This window comes from Bicyclus anynana, chromosome 6, assembly GCF_947172395.1.
Source record: "Bicyclus anynana chromosome 6, ilBicAnyn1.1, whole genome shotgun sequence".
NCBI classification, from domain to species: Eukaryota; Metazoa; Arthropoda; class Insecta; order Lepidoptera; family Nymphalidae; genus Bicyclus; species Bicyclus anynana.
In genome coordinates, this window is record NC_069088.1 from 10,276,375 (window position 1) to 10,298,572 (window position 22,198).

The following is a 22,198-nucleotide window of genomic DNA, read 5'->3' on the forward strand; positions in this document are numbered from 1 at the left end:
CGGATCTCACCATCTACCCTCATCAAGCAACGCTGAGCGTAGAATACTGATATTTATTATTCATTTTATTGTTCGCTTTACAACACAGCTTGTGTATGAGAGATCTGTAAAATACACGATTCTAAAGCAGCAATGAACACTGTACAACGCAATCCCACCGTAACGGGCAGATAACAGTCAGTCGTAATTCGAAACGCTATGACTTGTGGGCTCATCAAGACGCAACAGACGAAGCTCGGCGGCCCTGGAGCCCGACGGCGACACAATAGCTCCCTGACGTTAATTAAATGTTAACAAACGCCCTCGTCGTCGCTTAATTGGAACTGTTGCCTATTATCCTTACCTTCCGACACGAAGAATGACTTCTAAGCTTAAGATCCACACTTCAGAACTTCACTCAGTCTTCCTTAAAAATTGTGACAAATGTCTCTGTTTTATTTATTCAGGTGTAATATATTTCCCTACTTTACCACAAATACGTAAAATAAATAGTATTAAAGTAATATTAAATGATGCGTAAATTAATAATCCTAAACATTCATAAAAATCTATAATGTGCAATTTTCTAATTATGACCCCAGGGATTATTATTATTGGTGTAGCGGAGTGAGACCAATTATTATTCATTAATCTAAGATTACACATGTAATATACAAACCATTTGGTCTGTATCTAGGTACATACTCATATTTTATAAACTTTGTCAAAAAAGGAAAAATAATAATTATATATTATATTTTTAATCGTTTAATATTTTACAAAATACGAGTACCTACACCAACCTTATTGCAACGTATGATATAATTAAAGTATCAACTTAAAGGTAGTTGATTTTATTATGCACTGGTTATTTTAATTAATTGTACAATTTAAAAAACTAAAAAACATGCAAAAAGAAAAAATAATAATTAGCGGGTAGTAAAACAAATTATGAGAGGCATTAACTTATTCAAATCAAATCCTAAGCTTTAATTAATATTCTAAATTCTATAAAGTTTGGCACCCACTTAGATACCATTTCTCTTGTTGGCTTAATCGACATCGATAACGACACACATCTGTGATATAAAATTTGGCTCCCATTTTCACATTTATGTTTTGATGTGATTCTTATTTCACAAGTTGAGGCGTTCATCATTTTTAAGATTTTCAATTTGAAGAGTGAATATCAAGGACAATCATATTAATAAAAATGATGAATAGTTTTAAATTAATAAAATATTTATTGGTGTTCCCGTTTTTAGTTGTTGTTAAAGAAAAAAATAACTTATCGATAAAAGATTTCGATTCGAGTCTCGGAGAAAAAAGTAAGAAATGTTTGTGTATCCTCTGGGATACTTTTTATACAGACTGCTTATCCTTGGCTCCAGAACGGTGAATTAAATTAAAAAAACACCATTCTTGTCAATGTCAATTGTCATAATTTATAGTGTCAATTCAATGTCAAAACAATATTTTCTTTTCAAATTGAACTGTTGAACATCGAATCGATTTATTTTGTGACTTTGAAATAAAAGCGTTTCCTAAACCCAAATCATTCTAACATTCTTATATCAGGTCCTTTTATTTAATGGATTTCAATTGCGTATTTTGCTGCTGGTACTTAACATATAAATAAGTACAGAGAAATTCAAAACTGAAAATCAACAAGAAATCCACCAGTTGTGCACGGTGTTAAATATTTCGATTAAATTTCATTTTAAATATGGCAAATTGTAGACCGGCTGGACTTTCAGATGAAGACTCTGACACTGACGATTATGGTTTTTTTGATAAACAGGTATGTTTTTGTTAAGTTACACGATAAAGAATATTTCTAAGATTTCCACCACCTTTAGTTTAAAAATTTTCAAGATACTATCTAAGCCAACTTGACCTCAATACTGCTTTCTTTCTGGCGTTTGTAGTCAAACAGATGTCGCAAAAAAATAATAAATAAAAAAACATCATCATTAACAAAATATATTTATATTTTTCAATATATTTCAATATATTTTTCAGTAACTACACAGCTATGCTATGCACTTCATGTCTAGAGCAGACTGAAAGTTTGGTGCATACTATACCTACATTTCAAATGCCAGTGTAATATTTTAGAAACTAATTCTTCATTTCGTTTAATTACAGGAAAGAAATCAACTACATTCTGGATCTTTTGCAGACACAAAACAGAAAACTGAAACTAAGCTACAAGATGCAATTATTAATGGAGACATTGCAGCAACTGCTAAAGTTATCAGTGAAGGTACTTTACTAGTTATTTGTTTTTCTCAGGATCAGTTCATGCAAATATTGTTTTTTATCTAATAGTTAGTTTCCTTACAACTAACTGGTAGTGCTTCAAAACTCGTACAAGTATTAGTATATTAATGAAACTAGTAAATTAATTTTTAGATGTGTCACAAACAATACAAGTAGATAATGAAATAGTTTTATGTCTGTCCCTGTAAGGTGATGCTCTGTTATACGTAATGGTTATTCTAAGCCCACCAACCCACATTGGAATAGTGAAGTGAACAGTGTCGTGCACTAGGTTTTTAACTAGGATATGCACTATGCATACAAATTGTACAAAATGGAAAATTCCTTTCCCAATACAGGTTTGTAATGAGTCCTCAGGATAGGCAGTGCAAATATGCATCTATGAAGTGCATGGCACTGGTAGTGGATTAAAGCTGATGATGCCCTCTCTTCTATAAGAAGGGAGACCTGACTCATGCACATGCATTTCTTCACTTTCAGATTTGGGAGATAATGTCAATGCCAAATTGGAAAGCGGGTGGACTCCTTTGTGTCATGCCTGTTTCCATGCTCAAGAAGATATTGTCAACTTCCTATTGAATAAAGGTTCTGATCCCAACTTGCATGCAGGTAAATTGTACTTTAATATTTATAGTACTTATGATACTTTGTCGTAGCAGTAGGATGTGTCTTGGCATGAGATATGTCGATAATCTCATGACAAAAGTAAAACAATATTAATATCACTTTTCCCATCCTGATGAAAGAAGTGAACAATATTTTCGATTTTGTAGTTGTTGGCCCTATTGGTCCACCATTGTAATGTTAGGTATATGATGTTTTATAATTTTTAGTTTCAATTAATAAATAATTGGGACTTTGTCTCTACAAAGCTAAGTCTCATAATCTCAAACTAAATCACAGAAAATATTTCTGACTTCTAGAACTCAAATGATAATGTGAAGTGGGCTCTTGTAAATGTTTATTTTATTAAATCATATACAATTAGAGCTGTGGATATGACCTATGCCTCTGACTCCAGAGGATGTAGGTTCAAATCTGGTCCGGGGCATGCACCTCCAACTTTTCAGTTATGTGTATTTTAAGAAATTAAATAACACATGTCTCTTACTGTGAAGGAAAAACATCGTGAAGAAACATGCACACCTGAGAATTTTCTTCATACTCTGCGTGTGTGAAGCCTGCCAAGGCGTATGTTGCTGTTGTAGTGTTCTCTTTTATAGGCAAGTCAGCAGTAAATAGAAGATTTTAATTTTAAGGTTGATAATAAGTAAGTATATGTTGTTTTACAGATTCAGTTACTCCAATCATGTTAGCGTGTTCCAACAACAGTGCCCACGAGTCTGTCACATACAACATTGTGGCCAGTCTGATAGAAAAAGGAGCCATACTCAACATTGGCGACAAGTATGGGATGACGCCGCTCATGCGGGCTGTTGTTAGTGGGCGCCTCACTGTTGTTGAACTGATTCTAGACCAGAATGTTAATATTGAGATGAGAGATCGACAAGGTTGGACAGTAAGTAAAACTACTTTTAGAATATAATGTAAAACTGACGTTTTTGATGTTTGGAAAATTTAAAAAAATACATTTATAATCATTGATCTCCTATTAAAAAGTGGATGCACAATCAGCGACCAAAAAACGACCCCACTCAATGAGTGCCAAACACAAGTTCTTGGTCTTGGCACTCAATTCAAGTAGTCGCATTTGCAAATTCAACCTTAGACTCAATTGTTAAGGTTGAATTTGCTCTGAATTTGGGATTTTATTGAATATTGGACTGTATTTAAAGGACTAGGTATAATTATCTTTACCAATAATTCTGCAACTGTTAAAGCAAAATTGGCCAGTTTTTAAGTGAAATTTTCTACATGATTGTGCATCCTTCTATTATAAGAAGTCAATGATGATAATATTTAAATTAAGTTTTATAAGAAATCCTTTACTTGTATTAATTGTTGTCGATATATTTCGGACCCTTATTCCATGTACTACACAAAATTAATATTGTTTGTAGTAAATTTGATATGAGTCAACTACCCTAGGCTACTCGCCTGCTGTACAAAACTAAGAAGATTTTTTGCATAGAGGCAGTTTAGATGCCTAGAAACTCCAATCACATTTTTATTTGTGAAAATAATCTCGTAATTGTAATATTTTTATGAAACAAAATTGTATTTTTATCACGTCACCGCATACGCCAATCATAAACTGTAACTTCATTCGCTGCAAGGCATCGGTTTGTTATTGGCGCTTGCGGTGACGTGATATAATCACATCACTGCAAACGCCAATCACGCTGTTATCTCTATGAATGACGTCACTTGCTAATGTGTTGTGTTTCGGCGGCAAAAATTTTACGTAGATATTTTTTCATTTATATGAAAATTTTACTGGTTATTATTGACGGGACAAAATAAAATATAGCTTATAATACTTCCATAATTCAGTTTAAACACTGTTAACAAAAGTGTCAAGTTGCCTATTGAGAATATGCAAAAGTGAATAAAATACCATTATTTATTGACTTTATAATTTTATATTGTTCCCGATCCTCAGGCTGTCTTCTGGGCAATACATGACAATCAACCACAATGTCTTGAGGTACTGTTGAAAAGAGGATCAAGATGGAACTTGGTTGATAGGTCCAACCGTTCGCCAAAACATGTTGCAACTTTGCACGATTTTAAGGAGATTAATTACATATTAGAAGAGTTTACAAAAATTTCAATCGATAAAGACGATGTTAAAATCGACTTAAATAATCAAAAAGATAGCATAAGTAGTATGTCGATCTGGCAGGATTACTATCCTGGATTGAGAGATGAGAGCAAGTAAGTAAATATCCAAACTGTATTGAATGTGCGTGGTGGGTCTAAACTGCATATCCTCTCTTTTTATAGGCATTGGCGTATCTAGGATTTATTTCCTAGGTTGAGCCTGTGTAGTCTCTTATTAGTATCTTAACAGAATTTCATATCGGTAGCCCAGAATCCTAGGGTGGGCAATGGGCATATGTCCATTCTAGGGTGGGCACGGCCCACCCGTCCCCTCTGTATATGCTTATAAGGAAAATGACGCATATGTCCTGCTTGGAATCATTAAAAGAAGCAAATGATGATGATGATGAAGTAACACACAATTCACAATGTCGCTTAGAGCAACTTTTCACGGAATTTCATTCGGCAGAAAAGCTGCATAATATGTACATTAATAATAGGCCGTTGTCTTTCGGTTTTTTCCTGATATTCAGCCTGGCATGAGGTTTTAAATTTAGTAAAGCTTCATGACCTCTGTAATTTTAATGGCCCTTTAGAATGTAACACGGTAGTTTTCCTTAGATGAATTTTACCTATAGTAAAATAATTTATTTATCCCAGTTTAATTTCATGAGATTAAAACTAAAACACTGAACATTAATTCTAACCCATTATTAGGTTGTCATGTTATTTCATAAGAAATCGTAAAAACTAAGAGCCCGTGAACCCCAGACCATCGTCATTTTATAAAAGCTGAATGTTTGTCAGTTCATGCTCCTACCATAAATAAGCACGGTAGCCAATTATTGAGTTTGGACCTTGGTGGCTTTGGAAGGTAGCAGATTTAAGGATCCAGACCCTCAACCGTCTAAGTATAAAGTGTAATTTTTTATGTTTTCCTCGGCATAATATGAGAAATGAGCTGACAAACTTACAGCTTTTATAAAATGACGATGGTCTGGCTATCGCTGGCTCTCTAAAGTTAGTTTTTTTTTATTTTGTAATTCATAATTGTGACTCATTCGAGACGCAATCACAATTATACTTCCTTCAAAAACGCAAGAAATAAATTCACTTGTTTTGTTATTTTCTAGACCAAAATACGCATCAGAAATACCTCATCTCCTGTATGGTATGAACTGTGACCGTCTGCTGGAGATATTTAAAGATAATCCAATGGATCTGAGAACGTTTCTATTGCTGGAGAACGAGGACATGTTGCAGTTGGGTATTGATATGCCTTTCGAGAGGCAAAGACTGAAGCACGGTCTGCAATGCTTTCATACTAGAAGCTGGAAAGTTGGTTCAGTGGCTGGGTTACAGACGCGGAAGGGTAATCAGTATAGGTAAGAATATTCTTTCTAAAGCATATAAATACTTATATAAACAAAATTTAAGCGTCTGTTTAATTAATATAAATATAAATTAGTGATTAAGTAAATCACGAGTGTGTGCGTGTACATTACAGCTTACTTACAGTAATTTACACTAAAACGTGAATAACTTTTTTGGATTTTTTGTTTGTCGTTTTGTCCGAGTTAATCTCTGTAACTGCTGAGGTGATTTTAGTGAAACTTTCACTGGAAGTTACAAGATGTTATTGAGCAACATGTAGGCTACTTTTTTCTTCGCGTTCCTGCGGGTTTATTAAAAAAACAATTATTTCACGGGGGCGAAGTTGGAGGCGTTGTTAGTGGCCAATAACTGTAAAGAAATCCACATTTCCTTTTATCGACCAACTGAAAATAACTTAATGACAATGAGTAAATCACAGAGCTGATAGACTTTGTAGTTAGTCTGAGAGCCGGCTGACATTTTTGGGTAGGCATTTGATATTTGAGGCACATACATGTACCTCTCCTATACTTACTAACTGAAGACTTGGCTTCCATGTAGTGGTGCTAAATCTAACCCCTCTATCACCCAAATGAGCATTCTTATTCCAAAAAGTATGCTTGAGGCATTCTGAAATGACAATTTTACGCCTTTAATTTGAATATTTAAAGATAGAAAAATAAACAAGCCAAATTATTTAGCCAGATCTGCCCTGCCAGAAGCTTGCAAAATTATTTGCAAAGAAAATTCAAAAGATTTATTTATTTTAAGGAAGTTCTGCTATACTAATAACTATACCATGCTTACGTATTCTATACTAAGCTTATATACATATATGTATCATCATCATCATCGTCTTATTAGCCGTTGGACGTCCACTGCAGGACATATGCCGTTTGTAGAGACTTCCAAATATCACGATACTGAGCCACCTGCATCCAGCGAAATCCCTGCGATTTGCTTGATGTCTTCAGTCCACCTGTTGGGAGGTCGACCAAAACTGCGCTTTTTAGTGCGGGGTCACCATTCCAACACCTTGGGATCCCAACGTCCATCGGCTCTTTGAACTATGTGCCCCGCCCATTGCCACTTCAGCGTCGTGACTCATTGAGCTATGTCGGTGACTTTGATTCTTCTGCAGATCTCCTCATTTCTGATTCGATCACGCAGAGATACTCCGAGCATAGCTTGTTCCATAGCCCGCTGTGTGACTCTGAGCCTTCTTATGAGGCCCGCAACACTATTACTATTACTGGCAACATGCACTGTTCGAAGACTTTTGTCTTCAGGCACTGAGAAATTTCGGACGAAAAGATATCGCGGAGTTTCCCGAATGCTGCCCATATATATATACTCAACCTAAAATTATAATACTTACTTTTTGTATATTCTGTTTGTTTCTTTTATTATTTGTGTGTGGACAAATAAAAATATATTCTATTCCATTCTAAGTTCTACAGTAACTAGCTATTCTTTATTTACGTACTTATTCCTCTTTTCCAGTATCGTCGAGTGTCTGAACATATTAGGCACCCACCTGCAACAACTGTATATACTGGAGAGTACTCTGGTATACGTTTTGCGTGATTTTAGCAGAGTTCAAAAGAGAATCAAATTTGAACCGCCCGACTCACCCACAATGGACAAACTGCACCGTTCTGCTAAGAAATTGGCCGACCACATTAGCAGTATTAGGAGAGAAATAAATGCTATGAAGAAAGTTCATACCAAAGTAAGTTTAACATTTTATTCTCGTTTTATACAGGGTGTCCCGTAAATATCCTTCTAATATTATAAACGCGAAAGTTTGCATGGATGTTTGTTACTCTTTAACGCCGCTACTACTGAACCGATTCGGCTGAAATTTGCAATGGAAATTGATTTTACTCTGGATTAAAACATAGGTTACTTTTCATCCCGGAAAAATCTATGGTTCCCGCGGGATTTGTGAAAAACTGAATTCCACGCGGACGAAATCGCGGGCGTCTGCTAGTATATTATATGGGTGCAATACTGGTCCTTCTATAATTGGTCTGAGCAAACAAAAGGGAAAGCGATATTTGATTTTTCCGATTTTATTTATTGGTCAACAATTTGTCTTTTTTACGGTGAAGCCAAAAGGAAGGGTAATGAATTTGGCAGTCTATGTACGTATGTATGTTCCACCGTAGCGCCTAAAGTACTGAACCGATTTTAATGAATGACGTGTCAAAAGATTTAGCGTTCCAGCACGATTTCGTGTAGTAATCGAATGAGGTGTGGATTTTTTTCCAACTTGATGATTTTTTTAAAAAAGAGCATCTGTTGAGTTTCTTGCCGATTTCTTCTCAGCAGAACCTGCCTTCCGAACCGGTGGTAGAATCTTTACAAATGTTCTACTGTTGTATCAAAAGGCTGACTGAAAAGTAAACTGAGCCTACTTGAAATAAATTAATTTACATTTTGATATTATTAACTCCTAACAAGTTAGCCTGCTTCCATCTTAAATTGCGTTAACACTCACCATCAGGTGAGCTTGCAGTGAAGGGCTAACTTGTAATAAATGAAAAAATCAACAATCTGCTTCTATTATTATATTTAAGTGAAGTTGCCTTCCGTACGGATTTTGGTAAATAAAAATTCTCTTTTTTACAGATAAGCAAAGATAGTCTCAAACCCGCCGACCTCATAACAGAGAAAAGCTCAAAACAGGTAGCATTAGATGTTTTCACTCAACTAGTCGTATTTGGTTCTTTAAGCTATGTTGCATATCGGGCAGTCAGTGTATTGTACAAATAAATATTTGTGAACATTCCATATCTTTCATTGATGTTTTTTTTTTAATACTTGGCATTGAATTTTTGATTTTATCATCATGAGGTTCTTCAACAGAATGTTTGTTATTTCACGTTAACTTTTTTTATAATTGATAACCCCTATTTCACCCCCTTTGTACAAAAAGTAGTCTTTGTAGTGTTTACCATTATCTCTATACCAAAAATTTTATAAATCTCTGTACAGCGGTTTAGCCGTGAAATGGGTACAGACAGATAGACTTGCATTCGGATTTGTATGGATTTATTAATAATGAACATTTAATTTATTTCTATTCGTAGCCTAGTTAAACTTTGGATTGCAAATATAAATTACCGGGTATCTTTTTTTTTTTGTTAGCCCTTGACTACAATCTCACCTGATGGCAAGTGATGATGCAGTCTAAGATGGAAGCGGGCTAACTTGTTAGGAGGAGGATGAAAATCCACGCCCCTATTTGGTTTCTACACGATATCGTACCGGAACGCTAAATCTCTTAGCGGTACGTCTTTGCCGGTAGGGTGGTAACTAGCCACGGCCGAAGCCTACTACCAGCCAGACCTGGACCAATTAAGAAAATCTCAATCGGCCCAGCCGGGGATCGAACCCAGGACCTCCGTCTTGTAAATCTACCGCGCATACCACTGCGCCACGAAGGCCGTCCAAAATCTGGTATTCTTCCGAATTTTTTTGAATTCACTATAATCAGTATGCATTTTTTAATTGCATGCGTACATCTCAATTAGTAACACAATATATAATACTAGCTGAACAGAATAAGGTATAGGTAAATAAAGTAGGAATAAGGCGTCATTTGTTTGTTGGTCAGTTTGTCACTAAATTAAGGACAAAACTAGTATTATTATATTAGTATATAACTAGTATTATAATAATTACGGAGGACCTTATTATTGAAAGTGTGTATTTGGTAGGTACTCAGATTAAGGATGGCATAAAGTCTCATTTGATATTCGTTTACACTTTTAGACTTGCGTAATATCTCGTCAAAATTCAATACTCAAGCAAGTAGGTAAAGTAACTATCATTAAAATTAATTACCTATTCAAATAAATGTTTTAGACACTTTGTACTTACAGACTGTAATAAAAGAAACTGCAGTCGTTAAGAGAACGAGTGCAATTCACATAGCGTAGGCATTAATTGTCTATTCTAGTCCGTGGCTCATAAACACCAATTTATTTGGGGCATACCAATGGGATGCATCACAATGATGTAAGCAGCAACCTACGTTACAACTAGGGTTGCCAACATTTCCTGAGGAAAATAAAGTATTTTGTATAATAGTATGTATATCAAAGAAAATATATGGAAATTATACTACGTATTTAATGGAATAAGCGAAAAAATACATTAATTGAAATATTTATTTGCACTTTTTTGTCAAATTATTTTTTTTAATTATTGAAAACTAAATGCTAACTTTTTTGTAATTTCTTCGTTTAAAGTTCGGAACTCGATAAGATAAACAAGTTTGGCAGATGAATAGCGTCTACTTACGGTCGAAAACTAATGTTCATAGCGTTTTAAAATGAAAGATTTGTTTGTTAGATTTCATTGATGAAAATATAGCATATTTGCGTACTATATATATCTTCAACAGTATATATATATATATATAGTACACAGACCCAAAATATAGTACAATACTATGTAATATAGTACGGTTGGCAACCCTGGTTACAACGTTGAGAAATACGAGCGCTTTTCCTAACAAACATGTTCCGACCTTGTCATATATTTGTCCGAGTTAAAATCCATTTGGCAGCTGAACTAATGTATGCAGTGGTAATTAATGCGACTCTGTATACGCAGGCATTAATAACAAATGAGCAATTGCTTCGTAGGTGGTTAGCATATGCGACTTTGGATTACGAGACCCTAGGTTCCTGAGTAGAATTTAAAGTTATCAGGAAATAGTAGTAATTTATAACTAACTAGCATTCGCCCCGCGGTTTCAGCTGCGTAGTTCCCGTTCCCGTGAAAATACGGGTATAAAATATAGCCTGTGACACTCACAAATAATATGTAGTGGTAAAAGAATTTTCAAAATCGGATCAGTAGATCCCAAAATTTGCAACACCACAAACTTTACGTCTTTTAGATTACTAAATATTTAAATAAAATGTAAAATATAGTTGCATGGTTAGAACGGTATATTTTATTTTCAACTTCTTAAAGTAATGCCTAGATTGATATCCACTCGTAAATCTATTTTTTTGCAATATTGATTGCAATAAATCCACACGATTATGATACCATAAAATATGTTATTGATTGAACAGTAACTTTTGGAATCTGTTAATAACAAAATTGATTTATTTTCACGTTCTGTACATAACGTATTGATTTTTTGCACATTATCTACCAATGGCGATTTTTTATTCATACTAGGTATTTAAATACACATACTTTGTGTTCATTTCTACCACACACATTTTAATGGGTGTGCGGATAACCGGCTGTTTGTCAGGTTGCTACTGAAGGCTTATAATCTGCTAGAACGTGTCTTAAATGTTGTGTGACTGCTTCAATACTCGTATAGAATAAAAGTGTTAAATTTTGGTAGGATCACTTGTAAATAAAGGATTTCAGATAATAAAATTCAGCGATCTCTTGATGTGCTGTAGAAACTCTTTAAAATACTTGCATCTCGATTTCTAGGGAACAAAGTTTTTTTTTTCGAAATTCACCTATATCTTCCTCTTTCTATAGTATCGTGTTAGACATAGTGATATATATAGGTTAATTCGAATCTCGCATTTCTGAGTTATTATACACAACATCATTACGAAATAGCCTTATGGCCCTGTGCCCTTACTGGGTCCTTAAAATAGGCTGATAATGATATAACAATTAAAACTACGCAGGATGTGCTTTTCTTGTATTTTATTGACATCTAAAACTTTCGTAACAACTGTTTGTACTAAAATATAAACGTGTATCAGTTAAAAGCTGTTAACACCATGTACTGAATATAATGCTATTGTTATTTTGACCTATGAGATAAGGTTAGGATAAATGGACTTTTATAAGTTATCGTTAAGACACTTAACTGTTGAATAAGCCTATTATATTTCATAGTAAGTACACAAAGTACCAATTGCACTATCACCATTGAACACCTTCGATAAGCTCCACTTCAAGCGGTCACAGGCCAATTACCTACTTCTTAAACATTAACGAGATTTCGCGTGAATACACCAAAACTCAGTGCAGTGTACTAGCTTGTCGCTTGAATATCAAAAGTGTTGTACAAATCCATGATAATATGCAAAATCTTCTAATGATCACAGTGAAAGCATTGACTCTAAAGCAACATTTATGCAACCATCGCTTGGTCCGCAAACTTACAGCGGCGTTGACCTTGGAATAATCTAAAAAATCAAACCTATACCAACATACTCGTACGTGTTAATATACGCTGAGATTCATTACAATCAAGATTCATAATAAATATTTGAAGATCTCCAAGAGTCCTTATATAGTAATTGTAAATTATAATAAATTATTAATTAACAGTAGTATGGAATAGCTGCTGTCGGAGACCGCAAGAAGGGCCGCCTCAGTGCTTCTGGATCGGGATGTTCCTATCGGTGATGGCCAGCTGCGGCAAAGGCGCTTCCACGGTCAGGACACCGTCCCGGGATAGAGAAGACTTGATTGCCTCTGGGTTTGTACCTTTTGGCAGAAGGAATTCTCTGTTGTACTCTCTGTACACAGACTTTGTCTCTGACTTCTCTTCGTGTTTAGCGTGGACCTGAAAGCAGAATTGGAGCAAATCGTTATTTTAAAGCGAAATTTGTATATTAGATAGGAATATTAACCTCATTTTGGCTCGGATTACTCAATAAAATTTTACGCGTCCGCTAAAGTGACAAAGTTTGTTGGCATGCTGCCTGCTGTCATATGTTCGAGACAATTCGTTGTAATGAATAGGTACTTTGAAATTTTTTAGTTGTCAATAGATAACGTGGCTCGGGTGAATGTTTGCCAATGTTACGCACACTTAGGTAAATAGGTAGACACATAATTATTCACTTCATTACCAACAGTTTACACGTTTCATGCGTTGGAAAATTGGTCTTTTGTAACTAAAATTAGTGTAGGACGTTTGTAGAGGTTACGCCTTTTAAACCTGTACTAAAGCTGAAGAGTTTGTTTGTTTGTTTGATTGAACGCGCTAATCTCAGGAACTACTAGTCCGATTGGAAAAATTCTTTCAGTGTTAGATAGCTAATTTATCGAGGAAGGCTATAGGCTAAAATAAATTATCCCCGTATTTCAACGGGAACGAGAACCACGCGGGTGAAACCGCGCGTCAGCTAGTAATTTATATAGGTCTAGCCTTCTTGATCCAATGGTAATCCTATGAGACTTCGGATCAAGATGAAAGGAAGACCTCATGATCCGAAGTCTAGCTTTTATTCTTCAAAGTTGAGGATTTGGTGGTTTTTCATTGCCATGCAAAAGTCTAAAAGCATGTTATAATGTGTCGATTCGGTCATTATCATCACTCATCAGCATTTGATAGTGATCTTTAGAGAATTTACCATCATCTTAAGCCTGGTAACTCGCATTGGACCCGTGTTGGGCTTAAGCTTGAAACCCCTTATAATGGGGAGAGTAAAAAGGAAAGGGCCATTGGCCATGATCATGATGATTTATAGATGATTGTAAATACTAACCAATAATTTGTTGTCAACTGTCTTCACGATGATTTCTTCAGGAGTGTACTGACTAACATCGAATCTGAGTTTAAGAGACTTGCCGTCACCTTCGTCTTGGATAAGTGGGGAGTTCAGACTGTCCCAATGGCTGGGCTCAGCCAGTTGTCTGCTGTCGCTCTGTTGTGATGAAGTGGTGGTGCTGAGAACAGATGGAGAAACCTTTTGAGTAAGTTGTTTTATTAAAAATAAATTACCTATTTTGATTTCTGAACATTTTAGGCTATGTTAATTTGTGAACTTTCCATATATCGCGTAAAACAACAGGCTATTTCGCTGGTTGCAATATTTAGTTATTAACTTTAAAGTGCTGAACGCCTACGATCGTCTGAAGAAGCTGTTAGTTACATGTGAAAAATGCAAAGGCCTGTGTAAACAGCTTTTAGATAAGATAAGTCTATTTTCTTTCTTTTGTAAGTAGGTAGGTACCTAGAAAATATTGTACTTATGACTAAGACAAAAATATAAGACAAAGACGATGAAGTTTATCTCGAAAAAGAGATACACCTTATAAGTTGATCTAAAATCATGCTTAAAAACGTTAAAAAATTTTGTCATTTGCAAAATAGTACTCTTGATGGCATACGCACACTGAATAGCAGCGGATTTCAAATTCATCAATTGACTTATTATTTTTTATTTATTTTTTTATTATTTTACAAAAAAATACATGTTAAAATTTAACCTAAAACAAACCACAGTTTGTTTGTTTGTTTTCCTGTGCACTGGTGCACTTTTACGATCGAGTTACGTATTTCAAAGCTAGGTGATTGACCTCAGAGCATCTCAGCGCATTTTTGAGAGCTTTAATCAGCTCGGCGGAGGATACCGCGTAACGTAGTCGTTACTAGGGTTACCATCCACCCGGGTTTTCCCGGATTTTTCCTAGTTTTTGCTTGTCCTAAATAATTTAACAAAGCTGTTCTGTTTTGTTCACGATCCTTTAGTTACAAACACAAAGAATTAAAACATCTAAATTCAGTGAAAAATCCTATCTATTTATTCTCTATTTGTGAATTCCGCCATAAATTCAATTAGCACTAGTTATTAGTACAAAAAAAAGAAATAAATTAAATGTTATTTTTTAACTGCCTACTGTTTTATGGTATTGTATCGTATATTTATCAACAAGTCAATGACCGATAAACGCGTGACATTTCAGCATTTGCATGGAGTTTGCATGTAGGTAGGTACTCATATGTGTTGTCGTGACTGAATTCCAAGAATTTACATATTTTCAGTTTAAAATACATATTTCCAATTCAAAAAAAGTCTTTTGCAACAAAATTGATTGCGTTTAGAAACATATTTCGTTTATAACGTAGCGTTGACATGCAAATTGTAATATTCGGAATTTACGAGCATAATGGTCTAGTTTCTGATAATATCTACGAGTAGCTGTGTATACTTAGCAATTTAACAACCTACTTACAGAATATTAAAAAAACTTAGTAGTTAGTTAGTTATGTAACAAGTTTTGACAAGCTTTTGTTATCATATAAATTGAATAAAATAAGGTTATAAGTTAATAGTTAAAATTATTAAAGAAAAAAATATTATCTTCTTTTCAGAGCGTTTAAATAAAAGCTTCTTTTAAAAAGTTTTTCGCTTTAAATTAATTTACATTTATGTTTTAATATGCTACTTAATTAGGTAGGTACAAGTAAAATACTGAAACGCCGTATTAATTTTCGAGAGTTTTCCCTTTCTTTGTTAAGTAATTAGCTTTTTCTAGAATGTTTTATTATGTTCATTTGTTACTTTAAAACAAGAAGCTTAATTATGTGTCACAGTTTTGTCCCCTTAAAGACGCCAACGGTCACGCCTTGTGAACCCCCTCATACAGAATGACGCTAAGCCAAGCCCAAGTTAACTCGTTTCGATCCCTAAATTCAAAAGGCAAGGATTGACTTCGGTAATAAACTAAATACTGTTTTCCATGACTATAGCATCAGTTTCATAGTTCAGATAATATAATCATACTCTTTCGCACTCCAAAACTGTGTTTTCTTAGGTGACAAAGTCAAACAAATCAATCCATTTGACGTCATGGATTTATTCATTAGGTATCTACTATTCATAACCCTTGCCCTTGGCTTTGCCCGCCTGCGTATTGGGGTCACAATATCTCGTGGTAATTTAGAATAATTTGTGAGGTCGTATTTACGTGAATAACATTTTTGTCCTAAAATGTTTCTTAAATTTTATAAAATACATTAGTCAACCAACAAAGTTGTGTGTAAAATCGCTTTCTTACCCTAAACCAATGAACGCTACTGATTGGATGGTATTTGAAATATTTTTGAGCTGAATTCCGTGTGATTCCGATGTAAACACATTTTAGTTTCATAAGTAACATTACAATTATATTTAATTAACTACTTCTTATCACTTATTTCTTCACATTGTTTATCTTTTCTTTTTGAATTCGAATAACAAAGATGCTAATAATTTTTTTTAAGTATCAAATTAGCTTTAATGTTATTGTGTTATAAATTGAAACTTACATTTCGTATTAAGTTGGTACATCTTTTTTATGAATTTTGAGGATAAATCATCTTTTGCATATTGGTAATAAATGAAAGTATTAAAATAGCTGTAACGTGGAGTTTAAGTTTTAACGTATGCAAGTTTATTTTAACCGAGACTAAGTATAATTGATTGTAATCACACCTCATAAGGCTGATGTCATGCTCGTGAATGCACTTACAAGGTTATTGTCAACAAATGATCTCACTCAATGTTATCCAATCCAATATATCACAAAATTGTTTAACAATTGTACGATATACCGATATTACGTAATTTATTAAAAAACGCTGGTGAGGTACTGGCGTACATAATGAATATATAGGTAACCGATGTAGCAGAAAACTTGTTTAAACCATCCATATTGGATATGCACTTGGGGGTGTATATTTTTTTCTCAGAATATTAAATTTGATATAGGCACAAATCTATCCTCTATAACAGGTCAAATTCTGTACATTGATGAATTTCGAAAATTATAAATATAGGGCATCTTATAATCGATATTGAAGGCAAAAATATTTACATTTTTATTTGTTGTCTTTCTGTCCGTATTTAATGTTGACTGCGAATCACGCTGAAAGTTTGTATGGAAAGTCCTTCATTTTTCAGGTTACATTTGTAAAATTGGTGTGTGTACTACTAAAAATAATGTCATTCAAGATTTCTCAAGAGAATTAAAAAAAGGGGATGAATTTTTTTTTTTGTGAAAATTGTTCATGTTTTGATTTATTGTTTTGTCAAATGATTAGTGGAATATTTATTTTATATAACACAAGCGAAAATATAATAATATAAAAAAAAGAATAGATATTGAAAGTTTACATCGAATTCCACGCGGAAGGCGCGGGCGTCCGCTAGTTTAATGCTAGCCATTGACGATCAAGTATACCCACGTTTCGTTTCTGCAGCTCCCACGGCTATAACTGATCGTGTGTTGGTCGCTGCGTGCATGACAGCTCGACTTGACGCATGCATGAAACGTCCTCGCTGCAGGCAGCGCTATAGAAAAGTGGGTATACTTGATCGTCAATGGCTAGAATAACATAAGTCTATGCCTAGTAATGTCAGCTAGTATACCTATAAATGGAAAAATTATCAGCGTGTTTGTTTGTTTTTCTACCGCGCTTTATAGGTAAGTATATGTAACGATTTTTTTTTTCTTTTTCTTTTTTTACAAGTTAGACTACAATCTCACCTGATGGTAAGTGATGATGCAGTCTAAGATGGAAGCGGGCTAACTTTTTAGGAGGAGGATGAAAATCCACACCCCTTTCGGTTTCTACACGGCATCGTACCGGAACGCTAAATCGCTTGGCGGTACGTCTTTGCCGGTAGGGTGGTAATTAGCCACGGCCAAAGCCTCCCACCAGCCAGACCTGGACAAATTAAGAAAATCTCAATCTGCCCAGCCGGGGATCGAACCCAGGACCTCCGTCTTGTAAATCCACCGCGCATACCACTGCGCCACGGAGGCCGTCAAATTACATGTTAACAATCAATAATCACTATAACAGCATCACCTCGGAGCACTTATGCTAAGAACATGTGCTATGATGCGATGCTCCATGCCCTTCAACCTTGATTAATGGTGTTAAACCTCCTTGAAAAAAATATTCAGCAAATGCTATCCACATGACACACAGCAATGCTGTTTGACGCCGGAAATAATCATGGTAATACTCTCCTTCCTTATCCTAGGCGTAACATGCGACCAAACGACGTAACTAATGAAGATAAATAGACAAAATATGTCAACCATTAGTTCGAAACGGGAAATATCGATATCTTTCATTGCGTTGAGGCGAAAAAGACTCGTGACTACTTCGCTACCATTAGTCGATATTTCGTCTATTTCTCTTTACGAGCTATGTCGTTGGTCGCATACAGGCACAGAATTCCAGATGATATTTATCACATTTCTTTTCTACCGATTCAAATATCTACTCATATCAACGTTAAAAATGCATATCAACAATCATAAGAAATGGTATATGGGTATCCCGTACATGAAGATACTTTTTGTAGATTTATTGTTTTTCTTTGCTATTGTAATTGTAGCTACTATTGTAATGTAAAACTTTTTCCTTTTTTATTTTGATTTTATTGTTAAATTATGGTAGGCGTCCACGCATCCGCATTGTACGGATCGCATCAAATAGATTTTATCTAACGTAAAATTAAAAATTTGTTTGATGAGATGCGTCCGATACGTACGACGTGGATAAGTAGACGCCTACGTTTGTCAATAAAATTAGATTGAAATTTTCCTGTAATTTCGAATTCCCCTAAATTGCCATTTGACTAATAAAATGAAACAAGGATAATAATGAATGGCTCTTGAAATATCTATTTAGCCACATAACATTGAGGTTTTTGATTACGTGTAAACTGACCCTGTTTATGATACGTAGTAATAGTACATAAATATATAAATTTTATATGGATCGCGTGTTAGTTACGTGCAATATTTGCTTGTGAATATTTAATCACTAAACATGGATATATGAATAGACGTACAGAGTATTATTTGTTTATGTACATATATGTACTATGTATATACATTCATTTTGGAAACAGACTAACAATAATTTTAAAAGTAGCAGCATGTAAAGAATATAATTATGAAGGTAAGTATATATGTGTGTGCAATGTGTGCTGTGCCTATAATGATATATTACCACATATACATACATACATATGTATAATATATTACCTCTCTGAAGACTTGGTTACTCCTCCGGAGGAAACAGATTCGAAATTGTAAGACATGCAAAAGGCAATATATTTTGTTAGTAAAATATAACTCAATCAATTTTGACTAAGTAACCAATTTCTTAAAGCTTTTATAAATTTTGAATATTCAATATACAAACATAATATTCATAAATACTATATATTTATACAAATTATAATGATTATACGAAGCGTTTCAATTTGTATACAATATAATATAGTATAGAAAACACAATATATTTTTAATATTAGGAATATGAGAAATCGCAAGCAAAAACCAATAACAATATTTCGATTACAACATACAGATTATAAAAAGGCATACGCAGTTTTTATTTTCATCTACCTATACTTTTGTAGATCTATCTCTATTATAAAGAAGTTTTGTGGTATCTTAAGGGATAATCTCTGAATCTACTGAACCGATTTTCAAATTTCTTTTACTACTTGAAAGCCATGTTAATTTATTGTGGGTGTCATAGGCTAAATTTCGTCCCCGTATTCTCACGGGATCGGGAGTGATGTCGGCTAGTTTTAGATACCAAGATAAAACGACGAGATTTTTAAAGTCGATATTTCGACCCAGTTGCATGGATCTTGGTCACGACGGGACTGAAGTTTGCGAGATGCGAAGTTGACATCAGCAGTTAGGGGCAGAGTCGATCTACCCTCTTTCTTATTCTTTTTTCAACAAACTCGCGTTTTTGCCTTTTTTAGGTAAAACCACACTCACGACATCGCTTTTGTTATTAGGTTTTTCGCCGCGCCCTCTTGGTTTGCACAATTCTATCACTGGATTACACTCGCTGGCTAGTTTGAAACTATCTTCCCGATTGAATTTATTGTATTTTCGAATTTCAATGGCTTCTCGAACTACTCTGGGCATATAATGGCGGTCCGTGGAAATAATGCGTGGGTTATGGATCGCGATCCAATGTTTAGTAAGTATCGTAGTATGTACCTGTTTAATTAATATTCGTAATGAACAACCACGAAATAAGTTTAAAATCATTACTTTTAGATAATACATAACCAAGTTGGAAATGCTATTTGATTCGATAAACAAAGTAACTTTTACTTGAGAGTGAAAATATAACCCCCAACTGTGAAATTAGAACCCAAATATAAAATATTTATTAACTTAACACGGGTAAAAAGATATATGACAAAAAAATTATTGATTGCCACTCAAAAACACAGTAGGCGCGCGCCATATTGCGTACTACCCACATAATCGCAATGGGCGAACCAGACACCAGTTAACATTGTTTAGATTGGATAACTAAGTATTAGTATGTACCTATATATTATAATGGCTAATGGTAATTGTTTATAAACATTTCCCTAACATTTATGTTAAAGATCGAAATTGAAACAAGATCGAAAAGTTTTGGAAAACCTCCGACAGGCTTGAATTAATTTAAGATAGAATAACGAATTTTATGACAGAAATTCCATTATAAAAGAAAAAAATGTGCATATTGTCGGATTGACTTATGACAATTTGTTTAGAAGCTACGAAACCACAGATAGATGTCAAACTTCTACCACCCTATATTTTTCGTCGGGGCTTAGTGAAGCTAAACGAAAATCAATAAGCACGTAGAGAACGTCCTAACAACGTCCTTAACGTTATTTGGTTCACATGACCTGCCAAATACCTATTCATACCTCGTCCTCGAATGACGAGTGTAGGTACAATGACGCAATCGTCATTGTGGCTGTAAAAGAACCAATTCACTTCAAGTAGGTCATGTATGGTTTCAGGCAATAAACGTTCAGCACGATCAAACTGGCATAACCATCAAACTTGTCCGCCATTGCATACATATACCTACCATATTATGTATCAACGCAGGCGTAAGGTACATGATGTGGTGGTACGAATGCAGCCTACAACAATGTCGATAGAATATGAAACCGGTTTTAGCGAATTTGTTTCATTGAAGCAGAAAGATAAACTTGTGCAAGTAGCACATTCCTCACATACTGAGTCCGCTCGATGTATTTACATTTCATCTGCCTACATTATTTTACGTAGGCAGGCATTGCGCTACTGTTTGATTACATTTCGTAAGGCATGTTTATACGAACGTTTTATCGATCGAATAACATTTTTACATTCTTGGGTATTATGTACAAATCGTTCGGAGCCGCCGGCCGGCGCTATTTCTATTTATGACATCATCCCGCGTCGGGCTTACGTATCGCTGCACGCTTTAAATGGAGCCGACTAAGATGTCTGCAGTTGATGCCGTTCCGCGGAATGATCCCGAATAATGCCTTTTGAATACAACTACTTTCGTGGAACCGCCCGAGGCCGCGCGGTGGGCAACTCTTGCGAAATCCCCAATCTCATTAATTCAAGATTCCCTTTTAGGAAAACAGGGCCGACGACGTTAACGCCACATTCAGAATAATAATGTAAATTGTACAAATATGTTCGCTCGATAAAATAATCCGGTATTCTTATAAGGTTGCGTAATGCAACTGCGGATATGAATCGACTAACATTAAGGCGACACATGGTTAATTTAACTTTTACACTTGCAAAGTTGCTCAAAAACACTTCGCGAATTCTTAAAGTTTATAATGAAAAAAAAATTAATAAATACCTCGTCGAGCTCTTGAAGAAGTTGTTGCTTTCCCTGTTCATGAGTTCCGATCGGAATTTGCTCATTTCCTCCTCCATTTTTCTCATTTCGGCGTCGAATCTCTCCCTGATGCTTGAGAACTCCGTGTCGATGACTGAGAAATCTCCGAGCTTGATGGGGATATTCCTTTTCAGACCACTGTCAGCCATTTCAATTTCGTATAGCGGGGAAACTCGAAACTAAACAATTGACAAACACTGGGAGGTTTTGTAAACACAGTAATTCACGAAGCTACGCACAGGTTAGTAGACAAGGCAGGACTGATCATTAGTCGTCGACTCGGCGCCAGGGGGCTTGCGCAGAGTTTTAAATAGCCTCACGTTCGAACGCAGAGTCGTGTCGACTCGTCGGCGTGAGGCGTCACTGCTCGGCCCACTCGAG

General features: G+C 35.0%; 2 protein-coding genes across 2 annotated transcripts; one reads left to right on the forward strand and one right to left on the reverse strand.

The window, feature by feature from the left end:
* Positions 1-1,373: 1,373 nt before the first annotated feature.
* LOC112051045 (ankyrin repeat, SAM and basic leucine zipper domain-containing protein 1) lies at positions 1,374-9,151 on the forward strand. The gene is made up of 8 exons (XM_024089507.2): positions 1,374-1,780; positions 2,128-2,245; positions 2,743-2,871; positions 3,555-3,781; positions 4,826-5,100; positions 6,120-6,371; positions 7,864-8,092; positions 8,995-9,151. Exons 1-8 carry the CDS (start codon positions 1,706-1,708, stop codon positions 9,136-9,138), a joined length of 1,449 nt encoding a protein of 482 aa, XP_023945275.2. The 5' UTR covers positions 1,374-1,705; the 3' UTR covers positions 9,139-9,151.
* A 2,892-nt stretch (positions 9,152-12,043) lies between these two features.
* LOC112051044 (heat shock protein beta-1) lies at positions 12,044-22,198 on the reverse strand. The gene is made up of 3 exons (XM_024089506.2): positions 21,779-22,198; positions 13,860-14,040; positions 12,044-12,931 (listed from the first exon to the last, which is right to left on the reverse strand). Exons 1-3 carry the CDS (start codon positions 21,964-21,966, stop codon positions 12,737-12,739), a joined length of 564 nt encoding a protein of 187 aa, XP_023945274.1. The 5' UTR covers positions 21,967-22,198; the 3' UTR covers positions 12,044-12,736.

Coding starts and splice junctions, on each gene's coding strand:
- LOC112051045 (XM_024089507.2), top strand. CDS start 1,706: ATGGCAAATTGTAGACCGGCTGGACTTTCAGATGAAGACTCTGACACT. Junction 3,782..4,825: donor GAGATCGACAAGGTTGGACA/GTAAGTAAAACT, acceptor CCCGATCCTCAG/GCTGTCTTCTGGGCAATACA. Junction 5,101..6,119: donor GGATTGAGAGATGAGAGCAA/GTAAGTAAATAT, acceptor GTTATTTTCTAG/ACCAAAATACGCATCAGAAA.
- LOC112051044 (XM_024089506.2), bottom strand. CDS start 21,966: ATGGCTGACAGTGGTCTGAAAAGGAATATCCCCATCAAGCTCGGAGAT. Junction 14,041..21,778: donor TTCTTCAAGAGCTCGACGAG/GTATTTATTAAT, acceptor ATCTGTTCTCAG/CACCACCACTTCATCACAAC. Junction 12,932..13,859: donor CAGTTGACAACAAATTATTG/GTTAGTATTTAC, acceptor TTCTGCTTTCAG/GTCCACGCTAAACACGAAGA.